General features: G+C 46.3%; 3 protein-coding genes across 8 annotated transcripts; 1 reads left to right on the plus strand and 2 right to left on the minus strand.

Annotated features, from left to right (window-relative positions):
• Positions 1–169: 169 nt before the first annotated feature.
• LOC135160755 (peptidyl-prolyl cis-trans isomerase-like 3) lies at positions 170–1,353 on the plus strand. Of its 2 annotated transcripts, XM_064117665.1 has the most exons (4): positions 178–520; positions 626–700; positions 833–1,113; positions 1,213–1,353. In XM_064117665.1, the coding sequence occupies exons 1-4, from the start codon at positions 518–520 to the stop codon at positions 1,337–1,339; spliced, it is 486 nt and encodes a 161-aa protein (XP_063973735.1). In that variant the 5' UTR covers positions 178–517; the 3' UTR covers positions 1,340–1,353. The 2 variants fall into 2 exon arrangements, with proteins under 2 accessions (XP_063973736.1, XP_063973735.1); XM_064117666.1 differs by lacking the exon at positions 626–700 and having other exon boundaries at positions 170–520.
• Positions 1,314–8,388, minus strand: LOC135160741 (sarcosine dehydrogenase, mitochondrial). 4 transcript variants are annotated; one of them, XM_064117638.1, is made up of 12 exons: positions 8,136–8,387; positions 7,167–7,717; positions 7,022–7,081; positions 5,940–6,062; positions 5,738–5,849; positions 5,036–5,289; positions 4,749–4,961; positions 3,605–4,384; positions 2,957–3,422; positions 2,270–2,819; positions 1,661–1,768; positions 1,314–1,586 (listed from the first exon to the last, which is right to left on the minus strand). In XM_064117638.1, exons 4-12 carry the CDS (start codon positions 6,048–6,050, stop codon positions 1,430–1,432), a joined length of 2,751 nt encoding a protein of 916 aa, XP_063973708.1. In that variant the 5' UTR covers positions 6,051–6,062; positions 7,022–7,081; positions 7,167–7,717; positions 8,136–8,387; the 3' UTR covers positions 1,314–1,429. The 4 variants fall into 4 exon arrangements, with proteins under 4 accessions (XP_063973708.1, XP_063973709.1, XP_063973710.1 ...); XM_064117639.1 differs by lacking the exon at positions 7,022–7,081 and having other exon boundaries at positions 8,136–8,388; XM_064117640.1 differs by lacking the exons at positions 7,167–7,717; positions 8,136–8,387 and having other exon boundaries at positions 7,022–7,160.
• On the minus strand, positions 7,753–24,360 carry LOC135160731 (E3 ubiquitin-protein ligase HERC2). 2 transcript variants are annotated; one of them, XM_064117594.1, is made up of 4 exons: positions 24,245–24,360; positions 23,752–24,025; positions 8,792–23,361; positions 7,753–8,628 (listed from the first exon to the last, which is right to left on the minus strand). In XM_064117594.1, exons 2-4 carry the CDS (start codon positions 23,942–23,944, stop codon positions 8,395–8,397), a joined length of 14,997 nt encoding a protein of 4,998 aa, XP_063973664.1. In that variant the 5' UTR covers positions 23,945–24,025; positions 24,245–24,360; the 3' UTR covers positions 7,753–8,394. The 2 variants fall into 2 exon arrangements, with proteins under 2 accessions (XP_063973664.1, XP_063973665.1); XM_064117595.1 differs by lacking the exon at positions 24,245–24,360 and having other exon boundaries at positions 23,752–24,238.
• Between the last annotated feature and the right edge of the window lie 12 nt (positions 24,361–24,372).

Consider the following 24,372-nt stretch of genomic DNA (forward strand, 5'->3'; position numbering starts at 1 on the left):
CTGGCGTTGGGACTTCAGGATCAAATTCAGCTTTTTAATTGAGTGATTCATTTTTACCCTCGCTGTGCGGATTTTAGCAATTTGTCAGGGATTTAAGATTGTTGCTGAGGGAATTTTAATGATTTGTTCTTCGGTTAACGGTATTAATTAGGATCTCGATGAGCGGACTGACTAGAGCAGTGATGTATGACAATCCAAAATGGCGGGTGTGTACAGTTAGTTTGTTTTTCCGGTTTTGAGCAGGTTTTGATTTTTCTTTGGAATAGTTTGTGCGTGTTTACAGAATTTATAGGGAAGTTTGCTGACGCTTATGGAGATGCTTCAACTACATAATTTCGTAGCGGTGCTACCTGAACTACGATGGTGAACGTATCTGTCGGTACGGCAGTACCACGGAGAATATGGCTACCCGGGCTGAGGGACTTTTGCCCTATGAGGCCCAGGAGCCCATAATCTCTGGTGTTTACGTCAGTTTGAAAATTCAACAAACTTTGTTGACCGGCTTGTAAGGGACACTATGGTAATTATTAGAGATTTAACCCAATAAGCGGATTTCCTTCAGGCTCTTAACTTGACATGTATTCATTTTTAATGCACATTTTTATTGGTATTGATTTTTAATTAGAGTGTCACTCTGCATACGGATGTAGGGGATATTAAAATTGAGTTATTTTGTGAATTGTGTCCGAAGGCGTGTGAGGTAAGTCCACTCAGTGATCCAGACTCTTATTTTTCCTAATTGTGAAACAATAGTGACAAAAATCCATAATTAGAAGAGACGTTGACGTTCTTAACCTCAAATAGAAAGAAGCTTCTTAAAACATTTCTCCAGAATTTTTTAGCATTATGTGCAAGTAATTACTACGACAACTGCACATTCCACCGAAATATCAAAGGGTTCATAGTACAAACGGGAGACCCAACACAGACCGGGAAAGGTGGTACATCGGTATGGAATAGAAAATTCGAAGACGAATTCAAGGAAGAGTTGAAGCACAACACGCGTGGCTTGGTATCAATGGCGAATAACGGTCCAAACACAAATGGAAGTCAATTCTTCATAACTTACGCTGCCCAGCCCCATCTAGACTTGAAATACACCTTGTTTGGAAAGTAAATAATAATTCTGAAATAAAAGTCATGTCTCAAACCACAATTTTGACGAGGAGCCCCTGAGAAGCGGTTTTAAACGATTAATAATTCTTTTCTCAGGGTGATCGATGGCCTGGATACCCTAGAGCAACTGGAAAAACTCCCCGTGAACCCAAAGAACTTCAAACCCCTCACAGACATCAGAATAAACAGTGTAACAATTCACGCTAATCCATTGGCTGGATGATCTAATTGTATTCCTATTTATGTTTTGAAATACAAAGATAAAAAAAAATATACAGTATTTCAATGTCATGTGGAGATTACACCTAATGAATCAGCTATAGTTGCCAAGCAGTCTTTTGTTTTCCGGGTCAAAGGGACTGTGAAGAAACACCTCCGCTGGGTACCTCGTACCCATAACTTCCACCTCATATTTCCCAGACTCTAGGAACTGTTTCGTTACTTTATCGCTACTGGGGTTGGAAATATATCTGCAAGAAAAGTCCTCAATCATTAGATTCCCAGTAATTCTTTGAATGATTCATGACTCAGATTAATTACTCACGCATGGCCAATACTATTGTTATATACGTATGAGTAATCCCCTCGCCTAAGGTACCCCACGATTTCGTCGTCCCTGTAGACAGCTTCCAAGCCCCAAAGTCTCACAGGGCTATGAAAAATTCATACATCAATGTTTTTCATTTCTCCGACTATGTCACTCCTCCTGTGCTTTTTCAATAGCCAGTTATTAATTAGAAAAGAAAAACTATTTTTAAGAGACTAAAAATGGTGATGGGTTGCCATGGAATACTTATCAACAATTAATATCGCATGCAAATGCCTCAACTCTAAAAATAATTATTGATCGTAAGTCAATATCCAATTTCGCCAGCTGCAGTTTATCATTCATTCACTTTTTAAAAATAATATCCAGACGTTTGTATTTTTCCTCTTTTTGCAAATTTTTCAATAACTTCAAAGTTAATTTGCGTTGCCTATTTTTTGGGAGCGCGATATCTTTACAATTAGAGGAAATATAATTTATCGTTTAAAAACATCTAAGGCTGAACCTCCTGGGTAGTCCAGGATGACACAGTATCTTCATAATCACAAAAGGGATGTACATAAAGGAACAAAATATTGAATAGAGGGTCGGTAGTCCCTTAATTACCTCTTCACATGCAAATGCACCATTTTCTTTGTAACTCCACTATTCCTTAGTTTCTCCACCGCCTTCTTTCCATTGTACTCCCCCTGTCGTCTGCAAACGTACCCGAGCCCAGCTTCCACTGGATTATCGTCCATCCTCAGGTCGCAGTTCCAGAGATGATATCCCTTCTCACAACTAAGACTGTACATTGCTCGGAATCCAGCTAATTTCATTCCATAAACTTTACCCGCCTCCATCAGTGCTTTGAATACTTTTTCACATGATTGACTAGGGATATGAAGCTCATATCCAAGCTCACCGACGAAACTCAGTCGAAATGCTCGCACCAGATTACTATTTATGTCCAAAATTTGACAGGTCGAGAAGGGAAAGAGTTTGTCGGATAAATCTTTGTTTGTTATATCCTCCAGAATATATCGACTATTTGGCCCTTGCAGGGAGAGAATTCCCATCGTGTCTGTGGCATTGTGAATTGTCGCCTCGAAGCCTCTCTTTCTTATTATTCGATTCAGATGGGAGTACGTGTGGTACGATGAACTTCCTCCGGCGACTAGGGAAAACAGAGTTGAGAATTCATATTTCCCTGCAATTTCTTACATTTTTTGACGAGATACAGATTTCAGTGGGGACCTGGTAGAAATTTTCACCTTCATTTTGACTATAAAAATGTAAAAAAAAATTAGTTACCAACGTAGAACGCCTTCCTCTGGAAAATTGGATCAGCCACTCCTCCGGAACCCGCTTCAATAGACGTAACCGTGCAGTCTGCCTCCACTCCCCCATACTTATTCAACGAACAAGTATAAATAGTTCTATTGGTTTCCCGATTGACATTAGCGGTGAACAAAAAATCTGCGGCTTCCTGGGCTTGGGCTCCGCAGAGATAGAACTTCCCGAAGTAGGAGAGATTGAAAAGGGCGGCCTTATTGCGACAGGCGAGGGCCTCCGAGCCGATGAGACCGTGATGCTCGGGAAAACCGAAGGTGTACTCCCTCTTCAGAACCTCGGCGTAATCGTTCCGACGATTTTTCGAGGATCCGTAGCTTCCCATGTAGTCGTAGGGCTGAATATTTGTGATTTTTCCAGGTTGATAATAGGCTGGTCGCTCCCATCCCAAAGCTTCCTCCATCACTGCTCCATTTTTTATCAGCAACTTAAGAATAAGATTGATTTTTTTTGCGATTCAGAGTAAAACTATTTCGTTAATTAAGTCAATTCGTTCTAAGCTGCCTTCCACTTACCAGTGCATCATTAAACAACAATGAAATAATTTTCCCCTAGAAAAATAAAACCAAAGCCTCCCAGTGCTCTTTCCAAGTAAATAATAGAACTCACATCGTGAAATAAATCCTTCTTGAACTGTCTGCCGCTCAATGGTGCATCATGTGGAAAAACAATGGAATAATTCTTCGCATAAGACTCGTGCGACCTCTCATTAGCCCACACCTGATCCCTCCTCTGCTCCGGGATAAATCTCCTGATGTCATAGCTGTACATGTGCCTCTCAGGCCTGCCATCAATAATCCACGAGGCGATTTGCTCCCCACACCCACCCCCATACATCATCCCCGCGCTGTTGTACCCGCACGAGTAAAAAAGCCCCGCACACTTGGGATCCTCACCCATAATCGGTTTATGGTCAGGAGTGAAGCTCTCAGGACCACAAACATTGGATTGAATTCCACTGGTTTTGATTTTCGGGATGAGTTCGACCACCGAATTGATGTGGGTGTTGAAGACAGTCCAATCGAGCTCGTAGAGGCTAAATGTAAAGTCTTTGGCGAGGGACTTGAGAATGATGGGATTGGGCTCGTATCCTCCAATGGCCAGGGATGAGCCCTGAGCCTTGATGTAGATACTGCCGTCGTGGTCCCTGATGTTGGGCAAACCCTGGACTCCCTCTATCCTCTCGGTTACCACGTAGGCGTGCTTCATAGCAATCAAGGGAATATCTACTCCTGCCATTTTTGCTACGTTCTTCGACCAAGCCCCTGCAGCATTCAGAACGCATTTTGTTCTGATTAAACCGAATGGAGTTTCCACTCCAGTTATCTTTCTCCATCCGTACTCCTGCTCCTCGGTGACTATTTTCGTCACTGGGCAATCCTCGATGATCTGGTGTCGAGTGGAAATTATTCGATTCATCAAAGCAGGGAATGAATTCAATGAGTTTGGTTCATATATTCTACGGAATTTCTTTGGCTCAATCATTAAGTTATTTGTTCACTCCATTTTTGTTTTCTTCAGATTAAAGAAGAAAAGAAAAAAATCTTGCATTTGATATTTTTATTTTTACCGAGTAATCAATTCTCTTTTCGATTGAGATATGAGAACACGAAAAAAAGAAGAGCTTATCAATAAAAAAACGATCAATTGTTCAGAACCTCGGTAAAAAATAGAAGAATAAATAATTAATTATCAAAATTGTTCTTTAGAGAACTACGAACGGGAGAATTAATTAATATGAAAAGATAATTACCCTTGCGCCATGATTCTTGGCAGCTTTCGTCAGGGCTGCTGTCAACATTGTTGGATCCATCGATCCATCCTGAGGGCAGTAAATGGATCCCACGATGACTTTCTCATCCAAAAGAGGAAACAACTCTTTGGTCTCATGTGCGGATAAAATGTGCGCTTCCACCCCGAGATATTTTCCCGCTGTCACGAGTCTTCTGTACTCATCCATTCGAGTCTGAAACATATGTAAAAAATTTACTCAACGTCACATCATCCCCGGAGTGACCTCCTACCCTTAATCAATCACACCTCATTATGCGCTATAAAAATTCCACCGTTCTGGATATACCCCGGATTTAGTCCTGTTTCCTCCTCTATATTAACCAACGTCGTTCTCGTGGAACTCAACAACTGGATGTCAACGTCACTGGGCCTCAGCCTCCAGTACATCCCCGCTGTGTGCCAAGTAGTTCCCGACGTCAATTTACTTCTCTCCAATAGAATGGCGTTTGACCCGCGCTTTGCCAAGTGATAGAGAGCATTAGTGCCAGCACTACCTCCTCCTGCATTACACGGGTAGACATTAGTACTCCAGTAAATCACGTGGAAATAAAATAAAATAATAGGGAAATTGAATTAAATAATTACGATTTCCACTAAATTTCGAAATTAAATCGAGGAACGTCACAAGAGAATCCACAACATTTTGAACATAAATAATCATAAACGTTTCAGGATTTTTTTAAACAATAACAACAGAAGATTTGGAATAAATTAAAGAAATTAACTGATCATGAACAGGCAATGGAACAACAATTTGTTTACAAATGCAGGCACATGCACTTCCATGTGGAGACCGTCTAAAAATTGAATTTCCAAACTTTTTCGGACATGACAGCTCCATTTAACACATACGTTAAATTTATACAATTAAAATTCTTCGATTTGGCCATGAAAAGTTATGATAAAACTGATAAATCAGAGAAATCGCGTTCGTTAATGTCCTCTCACCAATAATGACGACATCGGCGAATTCCGGAAGTGTCGGTGTCTTCTTCAGATTTTTATCTCCAGCATCAGTGAGAATGCTCCTCCTCGTGGTGATCTTATTCCATGAGGTCAACTACGATCAATTCCATTAATAAATAGATAAATTATCGATTGAAACTATCGAGAGTCAATGACCAGTGAAGTGATAAAGATAGTACGTTACCTTGGTCTTGACCGCTCGAAACATATTTCCTGTGCGGTTGACGATGGTCTTGATGCCACTACAATACTGTTCCCACTTAAGAGGTACACGGACTCCTCTCAGTCTCGTCATGGTCGATAGCAACTATTTCAAATAAATTTGTTATCAATAATTCTGTCTTCGTTGCTCTCACCCGTTGGAGGCTGTGTTCCAAGAGGCGAGAAATCGTATGAATTTCAGGGAAGAGAAAGAGAGAGAATAAATTGCAAATCGGAGAGCAATCAGCGCAAGTGGTGGGGCTTCGTTGCCTCAACTTCAATCGGGAGTTTTGCAATGCCTTGCACATGATAAACAGTGGGAATTCACATTTACCATCGGTTTATGTATTTCTGTATCATTACTTATTTAGTATCAGCATTATCGCAAGATGATGATAAACATGTTTTTGGTTCTTTGGATTTTAAAGAGCTGGAAATGTAGTTCATTGCTTAGGAAATATGTTTAACAGAGACTTAATGAATTTCTAACAACAAGTCAAGTGTCATTAACGTCATTATGTCATGGGGTGATGTTGGTGATTGACTTTCGCCAAAAGCCAAATTCACCAGGTGCTGAAATAATAAGTATTTTAAAATCCAAATTATACAGACGCGTCTAGTGCTTCAAAAGATAAGTCTTCACTAAACAAAATATTATTTCATCGCGATAACAAAAAATAAATTCAACTCAGTTGATTATTATTGAATTTATTATTTCACATTTGTTCTCAGTGCAAAGAAACCATCAATTTTGCGGACGATATTAATTACAAGTTGTTGATCTAAATAAAATGTTATGACATCGTTTATTATTCTCGTGAAGCCAATGAATATGATGAATTCCGATCCCTCCGTATTTAAATGATAAAATAATTTCTATCAAACGTACCTAGTACTTCAAAGGAAAGATGAAAATCCATAGAGAAAAAATATTATTTATTCGCTTCACCGAACCATCCTCAAGAAATTGTGCTTTTGCTTCAGAAAGCAAAGACTTTATTCAAATAAAACGACTCATGCTCCCGGGAAGCTCGAATTCCGTCGTCAATACTCCATCGGTCTTACCTTCTACATTGTCTCCACTTCCGCGTACAACCGCACCATCCGAGTAAATTAAAAAGTCACCTACATAAGTACAACTCATGAATGGAATGCCCGCACTTAATTAACTATCTCTCCGTTTAATGCACTCGTCCACATCTCCACTTACCAGACTTCGACATCGATTTCCTCCGAAAAATTTCCAATCTCAATCACAAAATCCCCCCAAACTTCACCTCTAAATTTTCCCCGAATATTTTATTATTCAAATAATCTATTCCCACTTCTCCGATAGCGTGACGACTTGACAATGAGTTTAAACTGACCCCTCATGTGTGCGTATGTACCACAGACTCATACACATTCATCATGTCACTTCAGTTCGCACATAAATCCCAGTGTCTATCCGCAGCCTTCGTTTGCCGTTCTCCCCTGAATGAAAAAAATAAATAAATAAATAAATTACTTGATCATGAGAATAAGGGCCCAATTACTCCCCTAATCGAATCACCAATTAAGTCCGTCAATTTAGCGAGTTGTTTAAAGTCCCAATCCGGTATTTAATTCCCCACAGCAAAAAATTTCAAGTCAAAGAACCCAGCAAAGGAAAGAAGACGTCCTTGAAACTCCCTGGGCTTCCAATTGGCTCTCGACTCATAAATATTTCAAACTGCAGCATCGCCAACGCCTGTTGAATTGTTGCAACAGATAAATCAACTCCTGACGGATGGAAAGACAAAAAATTTCATGAGAGGTCGTGTGTCAGTAACTCATCGTTTAATGATAAATAATCAGTGATTAGTTCTCCCCGAATTTCATGAAACATTGTTTCTTTTCTCGTACTAGATAAGATTCGTTGAAACTATATCTCACATCAATCACAAAACTTATAACAAATGAAATATCGATACAGATCACTATATTCAATGTTCAAACTTAAAGATAGATATTTTTCAGTCGTAAGAAATATTATCATATAAACAAAATGTCACAGTGTGCATATGGAAAATATTCTACGTCAATTTCATTGCATTCGCACCACCCCCAGGCACACCGACACTCACATCTACCCCAGACAAATCTTAATATTGTTACAAATAAATATGTGATAAGCGTAAATAATGCATCATGTACACACCCTCAATCACCCAATCATTGTATTAAATTGTATTTCCTCTCTCGTTTTGCATCTCGATTCTTGAAAATAAATCTTCGCCATTCAAAAGCCAGGTCCATCACACGATCCCTCGAATACCGTTCCATTCCATCGAGGAAAATTAATGAAATTTAGGTTGACATTTGTCAGAGTAGTTCAAGCGGTGCTCAACATTCAAAGCCGCAATAACGTGAATATACACTTATATTCCACATGACAGTGTCTAGGGATCAATCTACAGCTAGAGAGACGTATGCTCCTCACTCGCGAGACTATCCGTATCATCGGTGTCGGAATTTGTGGCCGGCTGAACTCTGGCGTATTCGTCTGTGTCGATGCTCTTGCAGAAGTGTATGGCGTATTTCAGTTTTTGACGGAGAACCGATTTGCAGGAGTATCGGGGCATTTTCAGGAGAAAGAAACACGTGTAGCTCTCGGGGAGAAAGTGGTCTGGTGGATTGTACTTGTCCATCACCTGGAAAATTCGACAAATTCGATATTTTATCATGGGAACAGAGATAAAGGTCGCAATGAACACAAATGATTTGATAAAAAATGCAGTGAATTAGCTAAATGCTTCTGTCCATTTCTCTGAAAAGTATGGAGTCAGTCTATGCTCCAGGAAAAAGACTAATTACCTGTAGAACAAAGTCTCTTCCCCGGAAATCAGCTATGGTCCTCGGTAGTCTGGTCCTCCCCCACACAAATCTCAAGAACAGTGACCTCTCCTGATTAGAAAATTCCTCCATAACCTCCCAAAACCACTGGACAAGCCCCGAATTGGCTTCAATCCCCTTGTAAGTAGCCACCGACTTGAGTAACCCCAGAGGAATATCCGGACTTCCACAGACCATCGTCTCCAGTTCAGCCCCACTGAACAGAGCGAGTAGAGGCACAGGAATCACTTTGGCCATACCCTCCCTGACAGCATTGACCTGAACATCGAACTCGTGGAGCCTGTAGTTGAGTGCTAGCCTGACGTACTCATGCCTGTTCTCAGGGGCAATTTTTCTGTACCTATTGGAGAGTGGGACATCTTGACCAGCTGCTGAGGGTGTGGAGAATGGCATCTCCAGTGTCTGGAAGACTTTCTCATCAGGGTCCATGTCTCTAATGCAGAGCAGTCCAGGAACATAATCCCTGTCGATTTCCGTGAGATCCCCAGGAGTCAGAGAAATCCCAGCCAATTGCTTCCAGACGGGTTCGGCCAGGTTTAGACTCAGTGGGCTTCCAGTTCTTATAGCAATTCCCATGAGAATCCCCAAGAACTGGAACATGTTCATGTGCAGAGGGGTCTTTGCCATGGGATTAAACAGAAAGCAGTCTCTGTTCGTTCCACTGTCATCCCGCCCATTGGGTGTGGGTATGAATAGTGGAAGGGAGCCGTTCTGCAGCTCATCACACATCTCGGCGATGCTCTCACTGTACCCCCCGCCACAGTCATCAACACTCTCCCCGACGAATTTGACCTTCCAGACCCTGTGAGGCAGGAACAAAACGTCCTGAGTCAACAACGCCATCTTCGCCACCATCTGTCCAAAGACAGACTTAATCCCATCGGGTCCAGCGAGTCCAGTGCCCTTGCTCCTTGCCCTCTTCACCTGAATCCTGTTGAGCTCGATGACCGGTCCGTGCTGCCTGTCCCTCACCATCGTCGCTTGAACAACTTTCCGGAACGTGGCCTCCTTGATGCTGTAAACCAGCATGGGAGCCAGCTTGTTGAGGCCAATGTGTCCAGCAATTGGAAACATGACGAGCGAGGGACAGAGTAGTTCGGCGAAATGGTGCAGAAGCACTAGGCGATTGTGAAGGGCTGAGAAAGGAAGATCCTTAACAAGATCGTACTCCATGGGAGTTGAAGCTGGTAATTTACTCTGGGTGGCTTTGGTCGTACTCCAGGCGAGCGTGTGAGCACTACCACACGCCACGCGCGTGATCTTCTTCCCCTGGAGGGCGTGCACGAGCCTCGGTCTCTGTAGGGCACTAGTAGTACCATCTCCCAATTGTCCTTCGTCGTTGTCCCCCCAGGTGAACACTTCGCCTTTGTCAGAGCAGGCGACACAGTGCAGAGAACCAATAGCTATTGAGATGATCTTCTTCCCCTGAAGAGCCGCGACTTTCCTGGGTCTCCTGACATGATCGTCAGTGCCATGACCAAGGCGATGATAATCACCCTTTCCCCAGGTGTAGACTGCCCCGGATCTAGTGAGAGCGACGGAGAACTGGCTACCGCACTCTACCTTAATGACTCCCAGTCCAGCCAACGATTCAATCTTCATGGGAGTCTTACAGCCATCACTTCCTCCTCGTCCCAATTTACCGTAATCTCCATCTCCCCAACTCCAGACATTATCGTCATCAGTAACGCAAAGGGTTTGCGCATCTCCACTGCCACAAGCCACGTCCACAGCCTTGTAATCCTGTAGCGCAGCCACTATCTTTGGTTTTGTCTGGTCATCACTGTCCCCATGCCCAAGTCTCCCATATCTTCCCTTCCCCCAGGTGTACAGTAGCCCAGCACCACTGATTGCTGCACTGTGATGCCCACCGCACGCGATATCCACGATCTCAGTTCCTAAGAGAGCTTCCACAAGCTTTGGCCGATCGTACGACATTCTGTTACCATGTCCCAGCTTTCCGTCATCCCCTTCCCCCCAGGAGTACACGTGTCCCTCCGATGAGAGAGCCAAACAATGCTTTCCCCCAGAGTTGACAGCAATCTTCTTGATGAAGACGTGCTGAATAGACTCAAGGAGAGTAGGTACCATTACCGAATCAGTCCCCCCAATTCCCAATCGTCCAACAGCTCCATACCCTGTGGCATAGATCTTGCCATCGGCAGTCACTGCGAAGAGAGTTTGCTCACCACCGGCCAATTGAACGGGCCTGAGGGCTGAGAGGCTCTCGCATGGGGAAGGGAGCTTTACCTTAGCCCCTTCGAGACCTCCCAACTGTCCTCTGTGGTTATGCCCCCAGCCGTAGATCGCTCCAGAGCCATCCCAAGACAGTGTCCAGTCCTCGGGCCTTCTGTTCAACCAGAGAAGCAGCTGCTCGTCGTGCTCTCGTTTGAACATATCGTGGTTCTCGTGAGGTGGCTTGTTGCTGTGGCTGTGATGGCCCTCGCTCTCTGCATTCATCATCTCGTTGATTCTCTTCGTGACATCGAGGCAGAAGCTCTTGGGCAAGGCTGACCGGTTGATGAGGGCCTTGGCGACTCTCGCCGCGAGGCAGTATCGTTTGAACCAGGACCATTTGTGGATCTCTGAACAGCAGGGCATTGTGTCAAGCTCCAGATCACAAGCCAGACCGACTAGGACCTTAAAGAAGTCACTGTGCATCAGTTGTTTGCCCCCTCTCACCGCCGGATCCTCGTACTCGTACTGCTTGAGGAGAGCTTGTGGGAGGGATCCCAACAGAGCTGACAGAGCAGTATCGCTCCTGATCCCTGGTCCACAGCTGAGGTAGACCACCTGCAGCTTCTTCAGCGCCCACATCCTCTGCTGGGCCGTTAAGATACTCAATTGACTGCACTGTGCTAGGCTAGCGACGAGCCTCGAGATGATGCTTTTCTCGGTTGAATTACTAGCAGTGGGGACGATCAGGGCATTGTCCAGGAGGCACTCTGCCAGGGCGATCGAGGGTTGTGACAGTACAGCACGGTCAGACCCCAGCTCGTGAGGGGAGAGTATTGCCAGGATTGGGTGGACAGTGAATCTCCAGCCCCAACCGTTGACCGATCCATCAGAGGTGAACCGCCAGAATAATTCGTCTCCTTGAATTCTGATCTCTGCTGACCACTCGCTCCACTCCCTCCCTGATTTTATTGCAACGACCCTTCCCGCCCCGTCCATTATCGTCAGAGGATCGTGACGGCGCTCCGTTGAACACTGCCTGTCGAACTCTACTCGAAGGGCCTCAGCCCCAGGGATCTTGACGTGGCCAGTGAGAGTCGTATCGTCGATGTAAGGATGAGGGGTCTCCTGGATCATTGGCTTTGGTGCGTTACTCATGCAGTGGGAGTTGGCTGTTGTGTCCTCGAGTTCCGTGACGCACAACTCCAGCAGCATGTTCCGGATGGTCTGCGGGCTTCTAGAAGATTTCGCCAGAGCTATGAGGACCGAGGAAATGGTCTCCTTGGCGCCCTCACAGACTCTATTGGCAACAGCCAGTTTCAGGAGATCCACGAGCATTCGGGCGTCGTCCTCAGTGAGGGTGGATGTAAACTCATCGAGACCATTTTCCCCAGGGTCGTGATCTTCTCCGACGACCTGAGCGTTGGAAGTCAATGTCGCCGCAATGACACTCATCGCTGCTGCACTGGTGGACATTTTGGAGGCTCTCGAGGAGAGGCTGGCAGAGCTGGACATTGAGGGGAAGTAATTGGTGACGACTGGAGGGATCCCCTCCTCCTGTAGGCCGGTGATAGAAGCGGAGATGGCTCGAGGGCTGTTCTTACCAGATGTGCTATGGTTGTGCGAATGATGGTGGAGGTTTCCCACTTCTGCTGGTGCCTCTCCACCGCCTTGGGCGATCTCCCCCACGTTCTGATAAACCCCAGTCAAGTTTCCGCTCATTACCATGGGGGTCGTTGACATGGAGAGCTCCCCCGTGGGAGTTTCCGGTTGCGAAACATTTTTCATTGTTTTCATGAGAGACGATCCCGATCCTGTCAAGGCGTTATGACTCTTCAATGCGATGACAATGGCAGTTCTTGCTTGGATGATGTCGAGAGCGTTGATGACGTGCTGGAGTGCCTGCTGTTTAGCGACATTGCTCTCTAGGGACAGGATAATATTCGACAGCGATGGTCTTATGTTCTGGGCGGGGATGATCCCAGGTATCGTTTGTTCCATCGGAGAATCTCCGAAACCCAGTGAAGCCTGCCCCAGGGGATCCTTCCCACTGGAGAATGTCACAGGCTCTTGATTGTTGGTGGCAGGCTGGTCAGAAAGAATCCAAGCGACACTGTGGCTAGAACCACAAGCTACTCTATTGATCTTCGTGTCCTCCAGGCCGTGAACCAACGAAGGCTTTCTGTTGACAATCGTCGTGCCATTTCCCTGCTGCCCGTGGTCGTTATCCCCCCAGGCGTAGACTTGTCCGGCGTCAGTAACAGCGAGACAGTGGAGTGCCCCGACAGCAACGTGGGTCACTTTCTTCCCCCTAAGGCTCTCGACGACAGTCGGCTTCCTGACGTGCTGATCGTTCCCATGACCCAGACGATAGTAATCCCCTTTTCCCCAGGTCCAAACTTCTCCATATTTCGTGAGAGCTAGGGAGAACTGGGCTCCACACTCGATCTGCACGACACCCAGGTTATTCAGACGATCGACGAGAAGAGGGGTGTAGCAGCCGCCACTTCCACCCCTCCCCAATTTTCCGAAGTCCCCGTCTCCCCAGGAGTAGACAGAGCCATCCTCAGTGAGAGCAAGAGTTTGGGCATCCTTACTGCCACATGCGATTTGAATGACTCTCTGTCCTACTAACGCCTCTACCAGTTTTGGTTTCAATTGTGTGGCAGTGTCGCCATGCCCCAGACGTCCATAATCTCCCAGTCCCCAGGTGTAGAGTTCTCCATTGCTCGAGATGGCAGCTGAATGCCCTGAGCCACACGCTATGTCTCTGATTCTCTTGGATTTGAAGGCTTCTATCAGTCTCGGTTTGTCCAATGACAAACGATTCCCATGTCCCAGTTTTCCATCCTCACCTTCACCCCAGGAGAAGACCTTGCTATCCTGTGTGAGAGCCATAGCGTGAGTTCCCCCAGAATGTACCGCCACCTTCTTGATGATGTATTGACTGAGAAAGGGGATTAATTTCGGTTCGTAAACGTTATTGTTGTCCCCAAGGCCCAATCTACCATTGGTTCCCTCTCCGCAAGCGTAGAGTTTTCCTTCCTGAGTGACGATGAAAAGAGTTTTGCTCCCACCTGCAATCTGAACTGGCTTTAATTTGGATAACACATCGCTGTAGACAGGGAGCTTAATCTTCGAGCCTTTTAGACCACCGAGTTGATCTTTGTCATTGAGCCCCCAGACGTAGACAGCTGAGTGTTGCTGAAGTTGTTCATGAATCCTAGAGTATCCATCACCTACGACGACTCTTCCCCTCTGAGGTGTCCCCGAAATTTGTTCCTGCACAGTCTCCCAATCAGACGCCAAAAATGAAACAGACGTTGCCAGTTGATTCTCGAACAGCTTCTTCTTGCCAAGAATCTGGAGACCATGGATTTTGCAGTCGATTCCTCCATTTCGGCACTGTTTTATAGCGATTTCAATGCAGCTGTAGTACTCCCTCATGTTCTGAAGCAGCGTCACACACTCATCACTGTTCCTAACAGTGATTGCAGCTAATTCAAGAAGAGAGTTGAAAGAATATCCAGCGTTGACAGCGATCACCATAGGCATGTAACTTCCGTCCTCCGGCTTGACAGTGATCTTCAAGGATTCTATCAAGATGTCAGGCATCATCTCCAGACGAATCCAGTGCTTTCCCCTCTGGCCGCAGCTCTGCCAGAATTTACCAGAGCCGTCCACAAGCCTTGTCGCCCAGTTGTCTCTCGAGGAAACATTCAAAGTCCTTATGCACTTGGACCAGTCGTCAATCAGCGATGACTCAGTGATGTCCTGACGATAGTGATACCTTCCAGGTTTACCGGCGTACACAGCAGCCGAGCCAGGCTCAGCAATTCTGTTGAATCCATGTCGATGGCATCTCTTCGTGTAGAAGCAGTTCTCGCAGAGATTGTAGTTTTCACAGACTTTGCATTTCAATCGAGCCCCAGAGATAGGTGACAAGTGGCAGGAATTGCAGGTGACAGCGTGGTGACACGAAGGGACTCTCTCCATCTCTGACATGCAGCCAGTCCAGTTGCTCTGCTGAGGAAAATCCACAGACACATCTTTCCCATTATTGATGATTGCAGTGAGCACTCCGACACTGGAATGATTGACAGATCCCCATTTGTATTTGGGTACTGTCACCGAGGTCTTCACCCTGACTTTGTCCCCGACCTTGAGGGCAGCAGGGGGTGTGGGCAGGGTGGGAGGGTGTCCGAGAAGTTCAATGTGAATGAACCTAACCCAGTAAGTGCCATCCTTGTGCTGCCAAGCGACTTGAACGTTCAAGTCGTGGAGCCCCTCGGGATCGATCTTCACGACCTGTCCAATGTCTCCATACTCGACCTCCTCGTAGCTCTTGCAGCACCTTACCAGCATCCCAACTGTGACATTATCCCTCACGTACATGGCGTACTCATCGAAGGAGAGGAAGTCAGATCGTTTCATGAAAGTCTGGGGGGCGTTGGCAGCTGCTGTGAGGACCTCGTCGTAAGATGATGGGAGGATAACCGGTGTTGTCATGCCAATCATGAACAAGGATGACTGCTCGTTGCCATCTTCACTGGAGGAGTCTTCGGAATCGTCAGATCCAGCGTCCGAGCTTGATAAAAGGGGAGTATCAGAATCTCCGAAGATAGTATCAGCCTTTTCCAGCAGCCATGCAACGACGTTCTCCGGGGTGATGTTGCCACCCTCTGTTACACTGAGGTTCCTGATGGCAAACTCCACACTCTTCCTGGGGAAGCCCATCTCTGTCAGTTGGGTTACCAGGGGGTTAGAGGCCTGTCGAGAGCTGACGATCTTCTTTCCACTTCGGCAGTGTCTTTTCTGACTAGAGGACAACGAGGCCAGAGAGCAGTCTGACGTTGGTGTCGTTGGTTCTGAGATGATGCCCGGGTTATGAATTCCAGCTCGATGTCTCAATTCCACTGCCAAGTACTGGGAGACCGCCAGGGCCGCACCCTCCAGTTCCTCCCTCTTGAAAATAGGTTTCAGGGGCTGGGGTTTGATTGCTCTTATCAGCAGCTCTTGAAAGAAAATCCTTCCCTCAGTTTCCTCCCTTCCATCCTCTTCGTCCTCATCGTGATCAAGTTTCTCAGCTGATATCAGTGACAAAGGGCACTTGAGTACCTGCCTGAGCTTCGTCTGGTGCTCTAGAAGGGTTCTTCCCGCGTTCAGAGCTGCCAACTGCTGCTGTTGTGTGCGAAGGATTGATGCATTCACCACTCCTGCTATTACAGGCATTCCTGACCCTGGCCTTCTGCCGGTCATATTGCTGTTGTTGGTATTTCCAAGAAGCAAAATGTTCGCCCAGATCGATAAGAGAGACTCTATCATGGGCATCCTGTCTAAATGAAACTTCTCGGAGACGTTTTTCACCCCAGGGAAGGGGACCTTCTTCAGAATTCCTGTTCTCCCACTTTCCTCGTGCATTTGGAGGACTAGCTTTGAATGGGGGGTGAATCTACTGACTATTCCCACTTCGTTGTCCACCTCGACAGTCCCTCCGATTCTCGGACGATTGTCCAAACCCCCGACGACAATCAAAGCGGCCATCACAGTCTGTTGGATCGTCATACTGTGCTCACCACCATTTTCGTTCATTCGAATGTGAAAAAGGGGTCCATCGTTTAGTAAATCCGACGCCAGTGATAGTTTTGAGGCGAGGTAGCAGTTGAGTGCGAGCTGCCATCCAGGAAGCAGATGAAGCCCTCGAATCAACTGAACCATCTCTTCAGCAAGAGTCGAACTGTAAGAAGCTGTGATAGAGACTCTGCACTTCGTAGAGTGAAGATCGATGGATTCTCCAGAAGTATTCACGGTATTGGCAGCACAATGCAGTCCAATCTGTCCGAGTAATCGGAATAATTTCTCCAACAATTGAGTCATCTCCACCTCGTTCTCCGGCCAGGATTTCAAGACGGCGAAAAGAAGTTTTAGGGCCATCGTCTGCTTCGCAAGATTTGGCTCCGATTCTTCAGAGATGATACTGAGAAGGAAGTCGATCCAGGCTGGAGTACTCAGGGCCTGGCAGAATGACACCTGAGAGTTGGCAATGGTTTTTAACAGGCCCAGAGTCGCCCAGGAATCGTGATGCTCTTTGGCAAGATCAGTGGCATGGGAACTCTCCTCATGACAGCCTGGCTTATTAGCAGCAGAGATAATTCCCCTGATGATGGAGACCAGAGTCTTGATAGCTGTCCTGTCGACTCCATTAGCATTAATCCCACAAGATAGAAGTATAATTCTCAGAAGATTGGTGGAGGCTCCCTTGAGATACGTAGTTGGATGAAACTCTCGATTTCCCATTTGACCGTCGTCGCGTTTTTTACTGGAATCACCAGGTGGTGATCCAGCGTCGCTATCAGAGTCACTCTCGAGAGGGACCGGAGGTTCAGCCAATTTTAGGTCATATTTTCCTTCCTTTCCCATTCTGTAAGAATTGGTGACGCCATTGTCCCATTCTACTCGGATCCACCCATCTTCTCCCAGCTCTCCGATGACCTTTCCCTCGCCAGGTGGAGGGCCATCCTGCTCTCCCCACTTCCAGTCCACCCCCCGGATAACCCTTGTTCCAATCTTCATCAAAGCAGCCAATGCAGCCCTACTCAGCTGTACAGCAGGTGGTTTATTCTTCTGCAAAACGTCTTCATAAATCGCAGACACATTCGATGACTTCTGCGATCTCTTGATCCTCATGGATTCAGTCATCATACCCATGGGGGTGGGGCCAATCTGTCGCAACAGAGTCAAGACACTGGAGATGAGTCCAGAGTTCACCAGCAGTCCAATTTCATTGGCATGATGATGACTGGTCAGCATTCCAATGATTGTCAACAAAAATCTAGCTCTCGGGAGTTTCCTCAGCCAGGTGTACGTCCCCTGGTTTAAACTGCTCTTGCCGCTGACTTTGTCCTTGTTGGGTAGCTCTGCCTGAATGACGTACGTTCTCAGGGCTTGGATCGTCCAACAGGTAATCTCAGCCTCCGATATAATGATGTTGGCTCTCTGATAAGGCGTTACCAGCTGAATATTACTTAAACAATGAGTGACAACTCGATCCTGCAGACGTTTATTCTCAGGAATCAACCCCAACCAACCATTCAGCAAAGAGTACTTAACAGAAGTGATGAGATAATCCTTCTTCAACAGCTCAAGGATCATGTTGATTCCCCTCTCCCTCACTTTCACCCGTTGGATCTGGCAGTACATGGCCCTCCTCAGAGTCTCCACAATATTTCCTCCCCCGTCCTCGGAAACAGCAAAATTCACTATGTCATTCATCAGTTCACCAGAGTCACCGCCCAAAGATCGAGTATTCAATTTGTCCAACAGCTGAAGCGCAATGTTCCTCATGGTCTGTTTATCCTCAAAGTACTTGGTTTCCTTCTCCTCAGGAACGCTGGAGATAGACGTGTCCTTAACAGGTCTGGAATTTTGAATGGAAGTGTTGACGATGTCATCAAGTTTCCCCCCAGACTCCTTATTCTCCTTCTTTTTTTTCTTCATCATTTCGTGGGCATTTGTCCTTTTCTTCCTATTGTCGGCAATGACGCTCAGAACGACCCTCTTAAATTTGGGAACAGTGTGTAAAAGTTTCAGTCTTTGGTATCCAATCACTTCGTAGCTTGTGGCAGGTCTCACTTCGTAAAGGAGAAATCTGCACTTCTCCAGTACGGGGGCGCAGACCTCCTTGTAGCTCATGTTCTGTTGCTGCCTGGTCCTTATTAAATTCCATTTGGTCTGGTGGATCAGCTTGACCATATCGACAAGGGGTTTAGACAGTTTTGCGTTATCGTCAGTGAGCTCTTGATCAACTAGGGCCATAGTTTGAAATCCCAGGGCAAGATGCTTGATGATGATCGCCATGAGAAGCCTGCCGACCTCCTCCACTGGATGATCCCCGTAGAAATCGACATGTGAGAGTAGATTATTCGCCTTACTGTACTTCTCTACCATTTTGAGGAAGGTCTGCACATAGTTGTCTGTCTTGTGACCCTCAGCTAAAGCTTGAATGAAGGCAGTCACCCTAGAGTCATTCGGTTTCATTTTATTCTGGAATTTGTCCTTCATCCCCGGAGTCCCTCCCGGGTTTCCCGCCGAGCTCATGGTGTTTGGAGTGATGGTACTGGCGGTGACGACCCCACTGGTAATTCCAATTGCTCCGGAGATTGGTATCCCAGGCTCAGTGGGTGAGTTAGCTGCTGTTGAGTGATTGCTCTTGGCCTCGTCCTTCTCCTCCTCGTAAGGGTTCGAGGGCTGAAGCACCTGTAGGCCTCCCCTGAGGAAATTGGCATTTAGCCAGATCCCCGCTTCCTCCTCAGCAGGCAACAGAGCAAGACTCCGGCGCATTCTGTGGGCGTGAAGACCCAGAAGAAAACTGAGGGCCCTCTCGACATCCAGAAGAGAGGAGCACACGTCCATGATATCAATCGTGAACTGCGTTGAGTCAGGTTCTGATTGACAGTAATAACCAACAAAACACGACTCCATGACTCCAGAATTCAGTTGTGATATCGCATTTTTGGTGTTAGAGATGTCCTTACTGCCGTCGAAGCGACTGCCATCAGTCTCTCTCGCCTGAACCATGGACGATGATAATGAAGAGGACGAAGAACTGTCACGTCCTTCCTGGCAGAAGTCCTGGACATCGTATACATTGTTGTTAACGACGATCCAGAGACCACCGTCGCGATTGTGATTCTCCAGGTCAGCCCACCTGATGAGCGTTGGCTCCTCAGGAATGGAAATTGCCTGCCTGGAGGTATTCCCCTGTTGTGGAGCGATGATCCCCGGCCAGGAAAGGTCATCGGCATCGTCCTTCTCGAAAGTAGGGGCGAGTCTGTTAAACTGATCAAGAATATCAAGCACTGGCGCGAGAATCTCCATCCAATTCATCCCATGGAGCAGCAGTGGATAGTCCACCTGGAGGAGAATCAGACAGATCACCAGTTCTGGTAGCAAAATAGTAACGATATCGCTCTTCAATATCATTGTGACTAGAACAAAATTCTTGCTACTGGTGGCACCTATCTCACAAGCTCTTGGGAGCACATCATTAACGTGATTGCAGATCTGGAGAATGTATTTCTGAAGAAGGGACTGGGAGCCGATGGTCTCAGGATCCTGTGGGTCCTGATTATGCTTGATTTTATTGATGCACTGGTAGATTTGGGCTATCAGCAGTCGTTGCCATCGAAGAAGAAGATTTGTGCTTGGGGAGTTGTCGAGCCTCTGGTTCTCTTCGTTCTTTTTCCCTCCCTTGCCCACATCCAGGGACTCCAGTCTGGCCTGCGTAATGCAGGTGCCGTTCTTTATCAACTGCTTTACCAATTGAACCAGAGAAATTGTCATGTTATGTTTTTCAGAACTGAACTCCTTGGATTCCTTAGTTTCATTCTTGAAATCTGGTGTGGAGTTTGACGATACTATCGACTCTTTATCATCGGATATATCGATGATTTCAGCTTTGATTGCTGCTTTGAGGGCAAATTCCAATCCTCCATCAGCCATCAGACTGGAGACCAAGAGGTCAGCCATAAACTGCTGTCCCATGTTGCTGCTATCACTAGTATTATTATTACTTATCGCATGATTGTGATTGTTATGATGATTCTTATTACTGGAATTGTGGAGATGATTAGTACTGAGGGATTTAAAATTATGACTGGAATTTGGAAGAAAGCTGGAGAGAGTCTTGGCTCTCTCATTGGCCGTTGGCAGAAGAATGCTCCATCCAGTTTGTAGAAGGGCCTGAGCAGCTTCTTGGATTGTTGCGAGGATTCCAGCTTCACTGGCAAGAGCAACACACCTGTGCTTCAACGAGTTCAACAGGCCGGTACCCCCGGCTAGTCCCACCGACTTGGGGTCGATCCCATGGGAGATCATCGCGTGCAGCTGAAGTCTGAGAAGATTCAAGGTGGCAACAGCCAGACACTCCCTGTCCTGAGTCGGTGGTCTGGTGCCGGGAAGTCCCTCGCAGGATTTCGTCAGCAGTATGTCAAGTAATTTAAATGTTTTCTCGCAAATATCCACGACGAAGGGGACCCTCGTGGCGACTGACCAAGTGGATAACGACCAGGCGAAGCTCTGAGTGGGACCACAGACAATTCCAATGACATTTTTTCCTGTTAGAGCTGTACACAGAGATGGTTCGGATACCGTAAAGCCCAAGGCTGGATCAATCTGTCCATAATCATTCCTCCCCCAGCCGTAGACTTCCTGATCTTCAGTGAGTGCAAGCACCAGGACACTTCCCACCGATAATTCCTTAATTTTTTTTCCTTTAGCTTTCAGGGATTCGATCATCTTGGGATATCGCACGTGGTCCTCGTTTCCATGGCCCAAACGATAGGCAGTCCCCTTCCCCCAGGTGTAAATCTCCCCCTGAGCAGTCAGAGCAGCTGAGAATTGTCCCCCACAGTAAACCTTGATGACATTGACATCCAGAAGCTTATCCACTATCTTCGGGATTTTCGATCCATCAGAACCCCCCCTGCCCAGCTTTCCGTAGTCACCATCCCCCCAGGAAAATACAATCCCTGAAGCTGTTACACAGAGTGTTTGGGAGTCTCCACTGCCACATGCCACGTATACGACAGCGTGTCCGTTCAAAGCTGTCACAGGGGTGGGGATCATTACGTCGTCACAATCACCGTGACCCAGTCGTCCGTAATTTCCTCTTCCCCAGGTGAAGAGCTCCCCAGTGGCTGTCAGAGCTGCTGAATAAGTGCTACCACAGGCGATGAAAGTCACTGCCCTTTCTGAAAGTCCCTCTATCACCTTAGGATTCTCATAAGACGTGGTATTGCCATGCCCAAGTCTTCCCCCATCGCCGTTCCCCCAAGAGTACGTAATACCGTCTTCAGTAAGAGCAAGATAATGCTTTCCATCGGGATGAGAAGCAATCATGCTTATCACAGTGTTTTTCTTCACTACTCCAAATTCAACTTTCTGCGGGTACTGTGTCTCCGATCCATAATGCATCATGTAGACCCTCCCACTTTGAGTAAGAATCATTAAAGCTCGTTCTGTGCAGCAGAGCTGCCTCACCCCCAGCTCCGCAATGGCATCACAGTAAAAAGGTGAGGCACCATTTCCAAATTTCACACCACCCCAGGCGATGACTTCCTGAAAAGTCGTCTGTGTCGTTTGATTCTTCGAAACGCCATTAGTCCCATTGCTGGAAGAGCTGGAGATGTTGAGAGGGGGCAAATGAGGGCTGGCAAGACGGGACATATTGCACATGACAACGACAGCTGCCTTGCGAAGATCCACCGGTACAGAATCATTATCAGGGAGTAGTAAATACTTCAGAAGTACTTCACAAGGTCCTGGATTTAATTTACTCTCAGCGCCAGCTGGTCTTCGTGATTTTGTCGGTGTAACCGAGTTCAATCTCCTCAAAAGGGGGACTAGAGGAGCACAACTACCCGAAACTGGTGGAATGACTCGATTGTCCTGGTTGATGGTTTTCTCGCTCAAGTGGAGAAGAAGAATAACCGAGTCCAGGAGGCTAGATAACGTGGCTCGTTGTGCCACGAGTTCTAAAAGTAGACAGAGAGCTGTGTGCTGATCAGATACTGGAACTGGACACCTGGTGGTGGTTGTGGTAGTGGTTGTGAGCTGGGCAACGTCGCCAGTTACAACCTGACGAAGAAATTTTGCGGATTTTTCAACGACTTCGAGCCAGACCTGGGAAACGTTGTTTTCCTCGAAGAGAGTGGCCTCTGGGAGAGACTGGAGGGTCTCCAGGGACTCCGAGAGGATCTCACTGCAGAACTCCACATCCTCCCCGGACCGCCAGGCCCTCCTCAAGTAGGCGAAAGAGAAATTTAAAGCTGCTCTAGTGCCAACTCTTGCTAAACCCACAGCAGCTCGTTCAGATGACTTGACTGACAGTTTGGGAGGTTTCTGAGTGGCGTTGGAGAGTTTAGAGCTCGTGCTCATGGCTGTGTCGATATTTGTCAAGGGTTTCTTTTCCTCCTGGGGCTTGTGCCTGGAGAGGGCTGTGAAATATCGCCTGGCTATCACCAGTCTCTGTCGTAATCTCGTAGCTGAGAGGGTGCTATTGGCTACCTCGTTACACAGCCCAATTTGATCTTTTATCAGGGCTTCTGTGCTTGTCTCCCAGTCCGATCGGGAGGGTTTTGTGCTCCATAACCAGGAGTCCATTGTCGTGTGAGTCAGGGGAAAGGATTTCTCGGTGGCTTTCAACAGAGCTGCTGCCATCTCCTCGTACAACGCTGCTTCCTCCTCGTCAAGCTTCTGACAGGGGCCACAGTTGCAACCACTCTGCGGACCGCAGATTCCGTCACAGCAGAGACATGACAGAACTCGTAGGTTGCAGTAGTAGTGGCCACTGTCACCTGTAATTAGTGGGGGCATTCGAGTTTTCTTAACAAGTCCTCGATGTACGAAAAAATTTAGAAATTCATTGTTCATTTATATGGCCCCCAAAAATTTTGGGTCTTGATGAATTTTGTGAGTCGAGAAAATACATCAGTTTCCATTATTTTGAATCCTCGTTGACTTACAAAACAAATGTTATCATTGAGAAACGCAGAAATAATTTTTACAAACAAATATACACAAGACTTGTTTTTGTTTCATCGAAGTAAATAAAGTTCATGAGAAGGACAATTACTCTACTGTTTGCACGGGTTTAGTGTTACAATAACAGCCTCATAACGGAGTAAGACGATAAGGAGAAAATCAATAAACCTCGAATAATATCTGAAAACAGAAAATATCATCACCTTTCCTCGAGATGACTCCAGCAGCATTGATGAGCCCATCGCTGAAACTTCCAACAATTTCTCCATCCCTAACCATTCCATTCCACAATTCAGCGAGTCCATCTCGACACAGAAACCTCTGGAGATCAGTTTTCAACCACTTTGCATCGAGACGTGACTCTGGCCTCACTGTTATGCTCAGCTGACCACTCATTTTGTTTACTTCCGATGTCTTTTCCCTCGGAATTTTCCTAGATATCCATATTTCCGTCACTTCCTCTTTTATCACTCTTCACTGAAATAAAATATCGAAGCTCAATAGTTTAGAAATTCCCCACAAAACGAAGTATTGATGATGTTCAATGGGTTTGATTGATATGACATATCAAATGAACAGAAATGTCAGACTCAAATCTGAGAGATTCAGTGTTGAATAATTATTCTTGTTGACTTTTTTATTTATCTATGAGTCGAAGAGTTTGGTGATAGCTTGAAGAGAAGAAAAGGTATTTACGGTTTGACGGAGACTAGTTTGACTTCTCTCATCAGCAGTTATCAACAGCAATTGTGTTTTTGACATATATCAGGGGGGTAACCTACCCTAACCTGCACTAACCTGCTGAGACTGGCTCAAATCGACGT

Source organism: Diachasmimorpha longicaudata, chromosome 3 (genome assembly GCF_034640455.1).
Source record: "Diachasmimorpha longicaudata isolate KC_UGA_2023 chromosome 3, iyDiaLong2, whole genome shotgun sequence".
In the NCBI taxonomy this organism is placed as follows: domain Eukaryota; kingdom Metazoa; phylum Arthropoda; class Insecta; order Hymenoptera; family Braconidae; genus Diachasmimorpha; species Diachasmimorpha longicaudata.

What these genes read in the sequence shown, in the direction of transcription:
- LOC135160755 (XM_064117665.1), top strand. An exon ending in TGTGTCCGAAGGCGTGTGAG is followed by an intron (nt 701 to 832) that starts GTAAGTCCACTC and finishes ACATTTCTCCAG; the next exon opens with AATTTTTTAGCATTATGTGC. An exon ending in AAATACACCTTGTTTGGAAA is followed by an intron (nt 1,114 to 1,212) that starts GTAAATAATAAT and finishes TTCTTTTCTCAG; the next exon opens with GGTGATCGATGGCCTGGATA.
- LOC135160741 (XM_064117639.1), bottom strand. Translation starts at nt 6,050, where the DNA reads ATGACGAGACTGAGAGGAGTCCGTGTACCTCTTAAGTGGGAACAGTAT. An exon ending in TTCGAGCGGTCAAGACCAAG is followed by an intron (nt 5,850 to 5,939) that starts GTAACGTACTAT and finishes AATTGATCGTAG; the next exon opens with TTGACCTCATGGAATAAGAT. An exon ending in CCAAGAATCATGGCGCAAGG is followed by an intron (nt 4,385 to 4,748) that starts GTAATTATCTTT and finishes ACTCGACACCAG; the next exon opens with ATCATCGAGGATTGCCCAGT.
- LOC135160731 (XM_064117594.1), bottom strand. Translation starts at nt 23,944, where the DNA reads ATGAGTGGTCAGCTGAGCATAACAGTGAGGCCAGAGTCACGTCTCGAT. An exon ending in TGGAGTCATCTCGAGGAAAG is followed by an intron (nt 23,362 to 23,751) that starts GTGATGATATTT and finishes CACTAATTACAG; the next exon opens with GTGACAGTGGCCACTACTAC. An exon ending in GAAGAGACTTTGTTCTACAG is followed by an intron (nt 8,629 to 8,791) that starts GTAATTAGTCTT and finishes CGAATTTTCCAG; the next exon opens with GTGATGGACAAGTACAATCC.